This window comes from Mandrillus leucophaeus, unplaced genomic scaffold, assembly GCF_000951045.1.
Source record: "Mandrillus leucophaeus isolate KB7577 unplaced genomic scaffold, Mleu.le_1.0 Scaffold73, whole genome shotgun sequence".
NCBI lineage: Eukaryota > Metazoa > Chordata > Mammalia > Primates > Cercopithecidae > Mandrillus > Mandrillus leucophaeus.
The window spans coordinates 2,018,274-2,031,965 of record NW_012107919.1 but is presented as its reverse complement, the minus strand read 5'-3'; the positions used below and the strand labels follow the sequence as shown (position 1 = coordinate 2,031,965).

At 48.9% G+C, this 13,692-nt stretch overlaps 1 protein-coding gene across 1 annotated transcript in view; it reads left to right on the top strand.

Moving 5' to 3' along the window:
* NAT10 (N-acetyltransferase 10 (GCN5-related)) overlaps window positions 1-13,336 on the top strand; it is a 41,898-nt gene extending 28,562 nt beyond the window's left edge. Inside the window, exons 16-28 of the mRNA XM_011965612.1 lie at window positions 563-862; window positions 954-1,028; window positions 1,685-1,801; window positions 3,189-3,322; window positions 3,522-3,570; window positions 5,718-5,814; window positions 5,912-6,022; window positions 6,919-7,091; window positions 7,611-7,730; window positions 8,111-8,209; window positions 8,667-8,740; window positions 9,838-9,921; window positions 12,506-13,336. Of these exons, the coding sequence (XP_011821002.1) occupies window positions 563-862; window positions 954-1,028; window positions 1,685-1,801; window positions 3,189-3,322; window positions 3,522-3,570; window positions 5,718-5,814; window positions 5,912-6,022; window positions 6,919-7,091; window positions 7,611-7,730; window positions 8,111-8,209; window positions 8,667-8,740; window positions 9,838-9,921; window positions 12,506-12,617 (1,545 nt within the window). The 3' untranslated portion in view covers window positions 12,618-13,336. The remainder of the gene's footprint in view (window positions 1-562; window positions 863-953; window positions 1,029-1,684; window positions 1,802-3,188; window positions 3,323-3,521; window positions 3,571-5,717; window positions 5,815-5,911; window positions 6,023-6,918; window positions 7,092-7,610; window positions 7,731-8,110; window positions 8,210-8,666; window positions 8,741-9,837; window positions 9,922-12,505) is intronic.
* The last annotated feature ends 356 nt before the right edge of the window (window positions 13,337-13,692 follow it).

Sequence of the window (13,692 nt, the reverse complement as noted above, 5' to 3'; positions counted from 1 at the left end):
AGTCCTAGTCTGGAACCAAGGGGCTGGGTCTGCTGAGACAGGTGACTAGGGTGCACTGGAAGAGGTCAGTGCCACTAGACACCCAAAGCTCCGCTGTTCGTGGACGGGGAAAAGTCAGAATCGACCACTCTCTTATTTTGACTCACAGCTTCTTCCACAAACAGACTTGTTTGTTTTCTCCCTTTATTACAAAAGCAATACATGGTGCTTTTTGCATTAGAGGCTATAGATTGGGGAACCAATTTTTAATGCCTAGCATGGATGTATTTATGCATTTCTGTATCACTTTTCCTTTTCATATACATGGGAATGCAGTATTTAGTAATCTGCTTTTACTTTTAGGCAGTGTTAAAATACTCATAAGTTTTAAAAGCTGTGTAGTATTTCATTATATGCATGTACCATGATTTGTTCAACCATTCACTTGCTAGACATTTGAGTTGTTTTGAACTTGTGCTGTTCTGTGCAGAGCCTCATGAGCATCCTGTGTCTTGATGACATTGGCACACTCACAACATGCATAGAGACTCTCTTCCAATGTGGCTGTTACTTTTTGGGTCAGGGGGCTGTCTTCTGTCTTGTAACATGGGGCATGGTAGTTAAGCTCCTGTTAGGAATGGATGTGTCAGTCAGTGTCAGGGTTAAACCTGAACACGGGTGTGGAAACAACTGGCCTAGTCGGAGAAGCAAGCTTTATTCTGTGAGTGGGCTGTGTATCAGAGCTGGCCTTTCTTCCTGCACTGTCCTGCTTCCCCCACAGGTGTGCCTCGAAGGGGAGATTTCTCGCCAGTCCATCTTGAACAGTCTGTCTCGAGGCAAGAAGGCTTCAGGGGACCTGATTCCATGGACAGTGTCAGAACAGGTGATGGGCTTTCCCTGGCATGTCTGAGGGAAGCTGGCGGTGTCTGAAGATGTCTGTGTTGCTAAGTTATTGGTTTGTGTCTCCCACACAGTTCCAAGATCCAGACTTTGGTGGTCTTTCTGGTGGAAGGGTCGTTCGCATTGCTGTTCACCCGGATTATCAAGGGGTAATGTGTCCTCAGGCTCCCCTGTAGCCGTGTTGCTGGTGGCACTTTAGGGTGGGGAGTACTTGGTGGTTGGATTAAGAAGATGGTCAAGCAGAAGCAAGTGAAGTGTAGGTACTTCCCTGCTCTGGAGAATTTAGCCAGGGTTCGGGGTGGGCAGGTGGACAGGATGATGGCATATGCCCACTCTTCCTTTGTGAGAGCAAGGACTTGTGAACCAGACCCGCATACCAAAATGACCTTCTTAGAACACCTCACTGGGTAATTGGCCGTAGAAGCTTCCTTTTCAGGCAGTGATACAGAAACTGCCTCTCTTTTGGGCTTGCCCATCTGGAGACCAGAAACTACAGCCATCCTTACCATCAAGTGGCTGTTCTTGATGGGCTAGACCAGTGTTAAGAACTCGAGTCACACTGCTTTCAGTCTTAAGCGTCTCTGCTTTGACCTCATTGAGGAACTTCATTGGTTCTCTTGCCCCTTGCAGTTTGACGGGGAGGGAAGGTTCTCTAGAAGCAATACAGGGGAGTCACCGTGGCTTAGACTGAGAGCAGCTCTCTTCCCTCTGCCTCTTCCCCTTCATGTTTACTCCTAGATGGGCTATGGCTAGACTGAGAGCAGCTCTCTTCCCTCTGCCTCTTCCCCTTCATGTTTACTCCTAGATGGGCTATGGCACCCGTGCTCTGCAGCTGCTGCAGATGTACTACGAAGGCAGGTTTCCTTGTCTGGAGGAAAAGGTCCTTGAGACACCGCAGGAAATTCACACCGTAAGCAGTGAGGTAAGCGTCTTTCGACGAACTTTCTGTGTCCTGCTTCTTGGGAGGATAATTCTCTGGGTTTTTAGGGGCATCAACAAAAACCAGTCCAGAGCTTTGGGCCCCTCTCTCATTTTCTTCTACTGCTGCTTTGTCCAACCGAACACTTGAGATCCTCAAATAAGTATCATTGGGATCATCTGGCAGCTTGTTAAAAATGTAAATTCTTGAGCCTCATTCCAGACCTACTGAATCAGAAACTCTGGGGTAGACCCTGTAATCTGTAGTTTAACAAGATTCTCAGGTGATTCTGATGCTTGTTCAAGTTGGAGAATCACTGCTCTATAATCTCTTTCATCCTACACTCAGACTAAGGGAAGTTCTGTCATTCCTTGATAAGAATGACTGATACTAGTAACTGTGACAGCCTTTCATGTGCATTCATTGATTTTCATAGTATGTCTGTTTGGGAGCTGGGCAAGGGGCTTTTATTTAAGTCGAAGCAGCTGGGCAACATAGCAAAACTCCGTCTCTACAAAAAATACAAAAATTAGCTGAGCGTGGTGACACACACCTGTAGTCCTGGCTACTTGGGAGGCTGAGGTGGGAAGATTGCTTGAACCCCAGAGGTTGAATCTGCATTGAGCCGTGATCTTGCCACTGGACTCCAGCCTGCGTGACAGAGCCAGACCCTGTCTCAAGCAATGAAAAAAGTTCAAGCTCAGAGGTTTGTCACTTCCCAAGGCTGTCAGGTGATAGAACCTGGACTTCATGCTGGATCATAGGAACCTGTCTGTCCCTTTGTAAATCTGTCGGGCATTTCTTTTTTCTTTTTTCTTTTTTTTTTTTTTTTTTTTAAAGAGATGGAGTCTTACTCTGTCTCCCAGGCTGGAGTGCAATGGCATGATTTCAGCTCACTGCAACCTCTGCCTCCCAGGTGCAAGCAGTTGTCCTGCCTCAGCCTTCTGAGTAACTGGGACTACAAGCACACACCACCACGTCTGGCTAATTTTTGTATTTTTAGTAGAGATGGGGTTTTGCCGTGTTGGCTAGGCCAGTCTCGAACTCCTGACCTCAGGTGATCCGCCTGCCTCGGTCTCCCAAAGTGCTGGGATTACAGGCGTGAGCCACCACTCCCGGCGTCTGTCAATCATTCCTAAACTCTGTGGCTGTCTTCCTGCATTCTGGAGGTCCAGAGCAGTGTGACTCCATGCATGTTGAGGTGTTTTGTGTACGTGGGAATGATTGCTTGACTGTGGTGTTCCCATAGTTTGACAACCACAGCAACAAACCAAGAAACCTCTCCCAGTTTTTGTTGTGCTAAGTCCAGAGTGAGCTGTGGCAGGGTTGCTTGACGATGTCTCTCTCCCTGTGTCGAGTGGACTGTGTTCTCTCCTTGGCATCTTCACAGGCTGTCAGCTTGCTGGAAGAGGTCATCACTCCCCGGAAGGACCTGCCTCCTTTACTCCTCAAATTGAATGAGAGGCCCGCTGAGCGCCTGGATTACCTGGGTGTTTCCTATGGCTTGACCCCCAGGCTCCTCAAGTAAGTGCCTGCCCTCCTTCCTCAGCATCACTCCTTGGCATTGAGAAAGAAGAGTTCTGTGGGCTGTGTGTCTGTTGGTAGCTGGTGCCTGTGCTAGCCTGCTGTTCGTGGCCTGCTCTCCTGGTGCTTGCCCTTGTGTGTCTGTCAGCCGCTCCCCAGAGGCCACACACAGTGACCTACTGTCTTTGTATCTTTGCAGGTTCTGGAAACGAGCTGGATTTGTTCCTGTTTATCTGAGACAGACCCCGGTGAGTGAGGCATCCAGCAGAGGAAAAGTTTAGGTTTGCCGTTGTGGTAGGTGACAGGCCTGTCCTTGCAAAGAGCCCTAGTGCTGCGTCGCTCTGAGCAGGTGGCTGTGCCTCTGAAGAGGTTTATTCTGATGGACACGGAAACAGCCATCCTCAGGGACGGGCCACGTCATTACACATTTCTTCCCCGACTACACGGTGCATGCCTTGTGCTTAGTCATAAAATGGCAGAGGTGCACGTGGACTTGTTCATCAGATTCTGAGGAAGGAGAGTGGACAGGAGGATCAAGGGTAATTCCTAGAGTTTTGGCTTGAGAAACTGGGTGTTGGAGGTGCTGTCAGAGGTGGGACTCACTGCAGGAGGAGCAGATTTGGAGGGAAGAGTGGGAGTTCTTTTTTGACATTAATGTGAGATGCCTATTGGACATCCAAGTGGAAATGTGGACTAGGCATTTATTTGACTACAGTAATATGGAGGTAGGGAAGTTTGGGGCTAGAGATGGAGCTTTGGGAGCCATCAGCATATTCATAATAAAATGCACTGCATGAGGGCACGGAGCTCTTGTCTGTTTTGTTCATTGCTGTACTCTTTGCACTTAGAGTAGCAATTGCTGTGTAGTGTGTGTTCAGTAAATACTTTTGTTGAGTGAATGAAAAATATCTGGAGCCAGTGAAAGGACATGAGGGTGACTCCTTGGACCCTAACATTTAGAGGAATGAGGAAGAGGACACAGCACATACAGGACTGAGAAGGAACAGCCCTGATGCGCAGGAGAAAGTCAGGGTATGTCCACGTCGAGGTGAAGAAGTGGGAATGGGAGTCAGCCCTGTAGAGAGGATGAGGGGGATGAGGACAGCTGGCCGTTGGATTCATCAGCAGCAGTGAACTGCATTGAAGCAGCGGCAGTGGAGTGGTGGCTTTGGCCTGGCCAGAGGGAAGAGGAGGTGAAGAACTAGAAGGGGAACAGGCGACTCTTTCAGGAAGCGAAAGGGAGCAGAGAAACAAGGTCGCTAGAGGGAAATGGAAGCTAAAGGGGGATTGTCAGATGGGAGAGTCTAGAGAATGTTTGTTTGCTGCTGGGTTCGATTCTGCAAGTAGTGGTATAGGTGAGGGGGGCTGACTGCCAGAGTGCAGGCCTTGAGGAAGTGGTGGGTGGGACTCGAGACTCAGGAAGGGAGGTGACCACCTACTTCATCCTTCGGACCCAGGGAAGGCAGAGAGCATGGGAATGGAAGGCGTCAGTTGGCTGGCTGATTTGGGGTTGGGAGGATGATGACGTTCTCTTCTGAGTGCTTCTGTCTTCCCAGATGAGGGGAGTCCATCGGCTGAGAGGGAAGTGTTGGAGGTTTAGGGCAAAGCCAGTATCCGAGGCTAGTGTCCAGTGTCCGTCCGAGGGTTTAAAGTGGGACTGGTGAGGACCGCTGGGTGTTGGGCTGCTTCCGTGCAGGCAGGGAGCCGCAGAGATGGGTTGGTTCTCTGTCGGTGCGTTTGGTGGAGGCTGGGGATGTAAATTCGGCCGTCAGCTGCAAGGAGAACGCAGGCTAGTGCGCTGCTGTGTGGTCTGCGGTGTGTCCATGTGGTCTTGTACTGTGCACTGTTCATTTGCGATTTGATAGTGGTGTTTTTATGGTATGGGCTTTGTTGTTATGTAGCAGAAAATGTAAAAACAGTCGCAATTTTAGCACCTAAAGAAGCCTGCACTTGCAGACTGGCTGCCAGCACTGAGATATAGGTTTTGTCCCTGGAGTTCCTGCTGTGAGGCACCAAACCCATGTAGACTGGATTGTGTGGAGCTTAAGCCCTAATGACTGAGTTCAGCATCCACCTGAGAGGAACAGGTATTTCCCTCCCGCAGGTCCCGAGCAAGAGGCAGGCCTGGAAGAGTGAGCACCTCTGCTCTGTGTCTGTGACGCTTTTGAGGAGATTGCAGGACAGTGATCTTTACAGCCCTTGCATGTGAACTGAGGTGATATGAGGAAGGTGAAGGCGAGGGCTGTGTTTGAGAAGGGTGCCTCTCCCAGCCCAGGTAGAAGGAGAGGCCCGCGGAAGCACCAAGCCTTTCTTCTCTGAGTGTTTACCCTTCATCAATGATGGGTTGTTCAAAAAAGGGGGTTCTTGGTGCCAGCTGAACCTCTGTGTTGTCCAGAATGACCTGACTGGAGAGCACTCGTGCATCATGCTGAAGACACTCACTGATGAGGACGAGGCTGACCAGGGAGGCTGGCTTGCAGCCTTCTGGAAAGGTGACTGAGGAGTGGGGGTTCTGGGGAGACAATGAGGTGATTGGGGGCTGCCGGGGATGCCTCCAGACCTCTAACTCTGCGTGATGGCACCCCACAGATTTCCGACGACGGTTCCTAGCCTTGCTGTCCTACCAGTTCAGCACCTTCTCTCCTTCCCTGGCTCTGAACATCATTCAGAACAGGAACATGGGGAAGCCAGCCCAGCCGGGTGAGCCGGGCCGGGACAGGGAGGAGGGTTGGGAGTGGCTTGGCTGTGTCGGAGGTGGGTGTGGTATCTGTGGGCTGGAAATTGAGGGCCTGGTTCTAGCCTGCAGTCACTCGCTGGCCACCACCCACTTGCCAGGCCTCTGCTCTGTCCCACGCTGTGTTGTCTTCCATTTTCATGGTAAGACTCTGGCTGTGCAATTTGACGTCAGAGGTGTCCATTTAGTTCATGTAGCTGGTTTGTTATGGAGGCCGATTTACATCTGTGCTCTAGGGGAGTGAGGTTTAGTTTCTGAGGTTTAGTTTCCTCATTCATGAAATTGTAGTAAGAACATGCTGCTAGCCTTCTGTAGCCAACAGCACACAGAAGTGCTTTGTGCATACAGATTCTATTTGAATATTTAAAAAACAAAAAATGTGTAAGAGATTAGTTTTATTGCATATTTTATACATAAGTATGTAGGTATAACATGCATATATATGTGTATATGTGTGTGTATATACTTTTTTGCCACTTATATTTTGATGGAGAAATCTGTATATCTTGAGCTGGGCAGAGGTTACACACATTCTGTGACACCGAATGAAGTGACAAAGCAGGGAAAGAGTGTAGTTGTGTTCCCCTAACCCTAGGCCACAGGGAGCTTTTCCTTGGTCCATGTGTTGAGTATGGGAACTGAGCAAGGGTCCTGTGGCAGCCGTCCCCTCCCTGCACATGGCCCGGAGCCGCCCCTTCTATGGCAGGAGCAGGTTTGGTGCCCCTCTGGGCCAGGGCTGTGTGGTATGGCTGCCAGGCCCTGTTAGATGCTTCTGTGTGTTAGGGTGCCGCCTGGGGGCTGTGTGCTATCTCTTGAGGGTGCCAGGTGACCTAACCTGTCTGGCTCTGTGTCCTGTGGTCAGCCCTGAGCCGGGAGGAGCTGGAAGCACTCTTCCTCCCCTATGACCTGAAGCGGCTGGAGATGTATTCACGGAACATGGTGGACTATCACCTCATCATGGACATGATCCCGGCCATCTCCCGCATCTATTTCCTGAACCAGCTGGGGGACCTGGCCCTGTCCGCGGCTCAGTCGGTAGGCTACCTGCTGCTTGCGTGGAGGAGGAGAAGCGAGGATTGTGGAGCTGTTTGTTTGCTGGGTGTTGGGTTGGGCCCTTGGACATAATTGTGTGCCTTTAATTCCTCATAGATCTGATAGGTGGGTAGTGGTCTCCTCATTCTACAGGTCAGGAAACCTGGGCTCTGAAGTCGAGTAACATGCCCAGCCATACGAAGTGAGAGAGCTGCAGCTTCCACCCCGCTACGTTGCCTTGACACTTAACTCCACCTTAGCAGAGGTTCAGGAACATCCCAAACTTTTATTGTAGTTGTGAAGCAGGTATTTGTCAGGATAAAAGTTATTTTGGGGATTTAAGGAAGACAGCATTTCTTGGTGGTCTCAGTAACAGGATGAGAGAGAAGATGCCAATATACACAGTGCTAGTCTGCCTTTGTACCAATAGCTTTGGGCAAGAGAGTACCCTAGTTCTTGGCGCCATTTTAATGGGCAAGGGCCTGTCCTAGAGGCCCACCCAGCAGATTTTCCATCCTTTAGGCTCTTCTCTTGGGGATTGGCCTGCAGCATAAGTCTGTGGACCAGCTGGAAAAGGAGATTGAGCTGCCCTCAGGCCAGTTGATGGGACTTTTCAACCGGATCATCCGCAAAGTTGTGAAGGTAACCTCGGCCCGAGGGCAGGGGCTTGATCTCTCTCAGATAGTACAGCGAACCCACTCCCTGCTCCCGAGATGAACACATGTTAGCATTTAGCTGTGTTTGCTGCATCTCGTCACACACACAAATCCGGGACTTCAGCTCTGAAAAATCTGTGAAGTTGTGTGTGTCCTCTCCCAGAGGCATCCCTGTTAGGAATTCGGTACATATCCAGTCTGTGTTCTTCAACTCTTCTTGCGAATATCCATATTCCTAAACTGTAGAGTGTTGCTTTATGTCTTCAAAATGCACACCTTTCTATAAGAGACCAAGCGTCTGGGTCACGGGTGACTGGGCGCCTGCTGTTCCTTCATCTTCTGCTTCTCTGTGGTCATCTTTTGTAGCTGTTTAATGAAGTTCAGGAAAAGGCCATTGAGGAGCAGATGGTGGCAGTGAAGGATGTGGTCATGGAGCCCACAATGAAGACCCTCAGTGATGACCTGGTATGTCCCTACTCAAGGCCTCAGGAGTCCTGGCTTTTCCATCAGTTGCCTTAGGCTGTGAATGCAGACTGTCTTCCCTTCCCCTTTAGAAAGAGTCCTCTGCACTCATTGAGCTAAGTGCTATTCCATAGGTTTAACTGGGCAAATGGACCCAGCATTGTCTGAGCACACACAGGCCTAGAGTTGTACCTGCCATTGGTTGTGTGTGTATGTTATGAATGCAGGATTCCAGCATCTGTTGTAAATGTTTTGTCTTTTTTGGTGACTTCTTAAATGCATATTTTATATACAGAGCTACCTTAAAATAATCAGAGCTGCCTACAAGGTTTTTGCAGGTGGACGGAAGAGAAGGAAATGTTTTCTCATCATTGTGCTATTCCACCCCAGCTTCCCCTTTTCCTGTGCTTGGTTCAGTCCTTGACTCTGACTTAGTCTCTGTATGGGTCCTTAACCACAGGATGAAGCAGCAAAGGAATTTCAGGAGAAACACAAGAAAGAAGTGGGGAAGCTGAAGAGCATGGACCTCTCTGAGTAAGGCTTGTGGGAAGCAGAGACTTTGCCTTGGCTTCTGGGGCCCTAAGAATCTGCCTACACGTTTCTTCTAATCATATCCCAGGTGCCCTGGGAAGTGTCTTTCATGGGATCAATGTTAGGAGCGCTAACAGTTCTACTTGACCTTCTAACTGCCTGCTTGTATAATTTTGGAAGAATTGGGTTCCTGAGACCAGTGCGGCCACTTTGACTTTCAAATTGCGTTCTCCGATCCCCAAGGCTCCAGGTCATACCTCAGGTCCTTCCAGGAGTGGGGGTGCCGATTGGATGAGCAGACACTTTAATGGTTACTTTACTCTATTTGGCTTTTACACGTGACTTTGTTTGAAGAAAGGATTCTACTGCTAAAACCAACCAAACAAGCAAAACCCTTGCTCTGAAACCGTCTGGGGATCCTCCTAGTCCCTTCTGAGCTTCAGCTGTAGTGGTGCTGCCTCTCCCTCCACCGCCTGGATTGATGTGAACAATAACTCCAGAATTCATGGCCTCTGAGCCTCTGTGACCTGTAGTCCTGTTTCTGGGTCATCAGTGATGGTGGCTGCTGGGTGTGTGAGATGGAGGTGGCCAGGAGTCCTTGGTCAGAGAATCGAGCTGTAGTTTCTGCCCTCAGCTTTGTAATATCAAAACCTTGATTTGCCAGGACTGCTAAATCTAAAAGAGAAGGGAGGGAGGGAAGAGGCACAGTTCAAGGGCTTGTGGACAAACGCTTGGAGGTGGGAGTGAGTGAGAAGATTGTGGGGACGACAGGAAGCTGCTTTGGGGGGTGTTAATGAGAGTCATGTGGGAGAAGCCAGGCAGGCGCCTTCTGTGCAGGACTGTCCTCACTGACCCCCGCCAGCAGACCTGGTGACCCTCGCTTCTGTGGAGCTTCTATCCATAGAGCTAAGTGCCACATCTCTTGGCCCTCCTGCATGCTCGTCCCCTTTGTCCTTTCTGCTGTTCAAATGCTGACACTGCTCAGCCTGGCTTTCATGACAGGAAAGGTCTGATAAGAATGTTGTCACTGTTGTATTTTCTCTTAAGCAGTCCCGTCTTCTTTCAAGCAGGCTTTGATAGTGCCCTTCTGTTTTTTTAAGATACATAATCCGTGGGGACGATGAAGAGTGGAATGAAGTTTTGAACAAAGCTGGGCCGAACGCCTCGATCATCAGCCTGAAAAGGTGAGGGCCTAAGGTCTGACCTACATCTGGCGGAAGAGGCATTCTGGCCTCTCTGCTTCTCTTTAACTTTGACTAGAAAATAGGAGGTTGGAGCAAAAGCTTTGACAGAAAAGTCATGGTTCTTCCCTTTGAGAGTCCCTTGGCCATTACCCTTGCAGTGCATCTCCCACAGACCAGGAGGGCCATCTCTTAGGCATGGATCTCTTCACTGTTTGTATTCGTCAGCCTTGCCAGGGCGCTGGGCCTATCAGAGAGAAGGGCTTGAGGGAACAGTCCAGAAGCTGCCACTGGCTGAGACTTGCCTGTGGGCTTTCATCATTCAGCCCTCAGGATGACAGCATGAGGGGGCTGTTTTATTACTGTCACTGCTTTCAGATGAAGTAACCAAGGCTCTACGGGGTTAAGTAAATTCCCAAGAAGCACATAGCTAGTGAGAGCTGGAGCTAGAATCAAGTCCAAGTTTCTCTACTGCAAGGCCATAGGTTTAACTGTTACATTGTCCTTCCTTTGAGCCAGCAGTTCTCAAGGTTTTGGGTCTTTGAGTTCCTTTATCTCTTAAAAACAATTAAGGCCCCCAGAGGACTTTTGTTGGTTATATCTATTGTAATTTCCCATATTAGAAATGAAAAACTGGCCAGGTACGGTGGCTGATGCCTGTGATCTCAGCACTTTGGGAAACCGAGGCAGGAGGCTCGCTTGAGCCCAGGAGCTCAAGACCAACCTGTGCAACATAGTGGGCCCTGTTTCCACAAAAAAATCTTAAAAAGAAAATAAACGGAGAAATTTAAAAAATATTCATTTGTTCACAGTAATAATGGATTCAGTTGTTTGGAAAAACACTCTCATAAAAATTGTGGTGAGAAGAGTGGCATTGTTTTACATATACATTTTTGCAAATCTCTTCAATATCTGGCTTAATAGAAGGCAGCTGGATACTCGTGTCTGTGTCTTCACTGACACTCTTGTGCTGTCATATCTTATACTCTCTGGAAAACTGAATATTTATGAGAGAATGAAGATGAAAAAAGGCAAATAACTATTTTCATACTAATAGAAGTACATTTTGACCTTGTGGACACCTGAAAGGGTCTTAGGGACCCCAGCAGTCCTTAGACCACTGTTTGAAAATCTTCACTCCAAGCTTCTTATCTGCAGAGTGGTGCATTTGTAAATAACTTAGGCTGGAACCTTCATCAGTTTTCCTTGGGAATACAATGAGGCCTTCCCTGCCCAGGGCCTCTGGAATTGAGGCTTTCACAGCTGATTTGGGGGTTGATGGGGAGGGTGAGATTTTGGCAGTCCCCTAGTTACTGGTTTCCTTAAAAGCTTATATTTTGGAAACATTTGGAAAGAGGAAACCTTGTGTCTCTGGGAACTATAGATCCCAGAAATCAGATACTATCTTCCAGAGTCTCCATTAGTCACTGTGGCATCTTGAAGGATCCAGCATCGATGCCGGCCTCATTTCCCAGATGCTCTGTGGTGCAGTACAGAAGCCCACTGTCGGTGTGACCTGTCTCTGGTTTGTACAGTATGGGAAATGTAGCACAGGGCCCATGATGGCTTTGGCTTTGAGCACGGTGGCTTTCACTGGAAAAAAAGGCTGGAGAGCGTGCTTGCTGTGGAGACAGCCTCAGCTCCTCACTCTGCAGAACTTGGCCTTTCCTGCCATTGGTTTGGCCATTGCTGGTAGTGAGAAGCCTCTTGAGTCCAACCAGCCAGTGCTGTGTGGTTGTTGATGTGCTTGATGGCTCTGAGTAAATGTGAAAGCTTGAACTTTGTGAGCTAAAAGTGCTGGTAGCTATCATTAAATACTCTGAGGCATTTCTTTTTCTTCCTTTGAGAGGTACTTCATTCATACAACCTTAATGGTATCTGGACTGAACTCTTCTCTGTCTCCTTGTAGGGAAGTATTTGTTCCCAGAGCAAAATTAAACCTATGTTTCTTAATGGCAGGTGGCCGTTTGCTGAGTGATTCCTGTGCCAGTATATCAATGAAGAATCCAGGAACTGGTCACTGGGTGTCACCTGTTGTTTTCGATTTCTTCTTCTCATATAAGATAAATAAAATAATAGTAGCACATCATGGCTATTATTATGGCAGGGTTTTCCTTGGAGTCTCATGCCTTGTGTTAAGGACTGTCTTCAGGGTCATTGGGATAAATATGTCTGGTTTCCAGAGTCACTGCAGTGGTGGTGAGAGTGGTGAGTGGTGAGTGGTGAGTGGAGAGTGGTGGTGGGGAATCCTTGTGGTGCCTTAGATCTGTCTTGGGAGAGGGGAGCACAGCATACCGAGCTCTGAGGAGAACCCGGATTTCAGGTGTTAAGATCAAGATTTGTTCTTCCACAGACTAAGAGCTGGGTCAGGGCAGGAACTGGTCTGTGTGGTGTGTCCCCAGCCCCAGCACAATGCCTGCCCCCTAATAGGTTTGCAGAGAACATTTACGTCCAATCGGGTGTCCTTACATCAAGTTTCAAACGGTGGAAACCCTTTTTCACAAAGCAAAGCAAGCTTAAAACCAAGCAGTCTCAGATGTTCAGATCTGTACATATTTCATTCTTTCTATTTTTGATTTTTCTCTAGTGACAAGAAAAGGAAGTTGGAAGCCAAACAAGAATCCAAACAGAGCAAGAAGTTGAAGAAGAATAGAGATACAAAGAACAAAAAAGATATGAAACTGAAGCGGAAGAAATAGTGAAGAGAAACTTTGGCATCAGTGTTTGATCATGGGAAGATACTCTCACTTCCTGAACCCTCTCTGGCTGGACTGTTATAAGCAACAAGAGGCCCCGGCACACCTGCAAACTGGCCGCGGATTCAGCCTCCGGGCCTGTGTTAGTCTGCGAGCTCAACCTGGCTGAAGGCAGAGTCACTCCCAGATGGGTCTCCTTAGAACTTGATGGCTGGGCACTGCCACCTAGAATTGCTAGGAGTCTCTCTCTCCCCAGCCAGTCCAGGGCCCTCCTTTCCTATAAGTTCATATTTTGCTTTGGGCCAGCTTTTTAGGCTCATTCTCGCACACGTGGAAGCCATGTTGCCTCTCGTCCTCCTGAGGCCCTTAAGTACATCGCTTTCTGGTGGTGCCCAGGGGGCTGCTGCTGGGCCGCTGGGTCTCTCTTTGTGGCCTTGTGCCTGGAGCAGGAGGACCTCCAGTCCGTCCCGGCATCCCTGGCAGCACGCAGTTAGGTGCACCGGGGTTTGCTGATGTCGTCTTGTGCTGTTCCACTCTTGGCTCCAGCAGAGCCACTGTCCCAGAAACACCTGAGCCTGTAGTTTGTGTAGGATGCCACATCTGCGTCCTCAAAACCTGTTATCTCATCCATTTGGGAAAAGATGTTGGGAAAGGCCATTTTGCTCGCAGGGGTGAGGGGAGGGATAGAGAATCTATTTTTAATAAATAATATTCTAGAAAGACCAGCTGCCTGTGAGCGTTCTGAAATCCACACACGTGGAAGTTTCTTCTGGTCGGTCTTGGCTGCCTGGTGGAATTTGGAAGGCGTTGGTATCAAGGCCGGAGGTGAGCAGTGTATCTAGGGCTTCCCAGCCCAGAGGTCTGCGGGAGAAGTGGCAGGTGGTTGTGGTCACCTCGAGGGGCTTGGTGTGGTGGCTGGAAGCCAGCTAGAACTGCCTCATTTCCTTCCCAGCTCCTTCCAGGTCACTTGGTCCCTTCTATTTGTTGGGAACAGAGATTACCTGGCGGCTTTACACATACTTTGGTGTGTTTGTTTAATGGTATCCAGGCTAATGAATCTGCAGCCCTGATGTGTTGT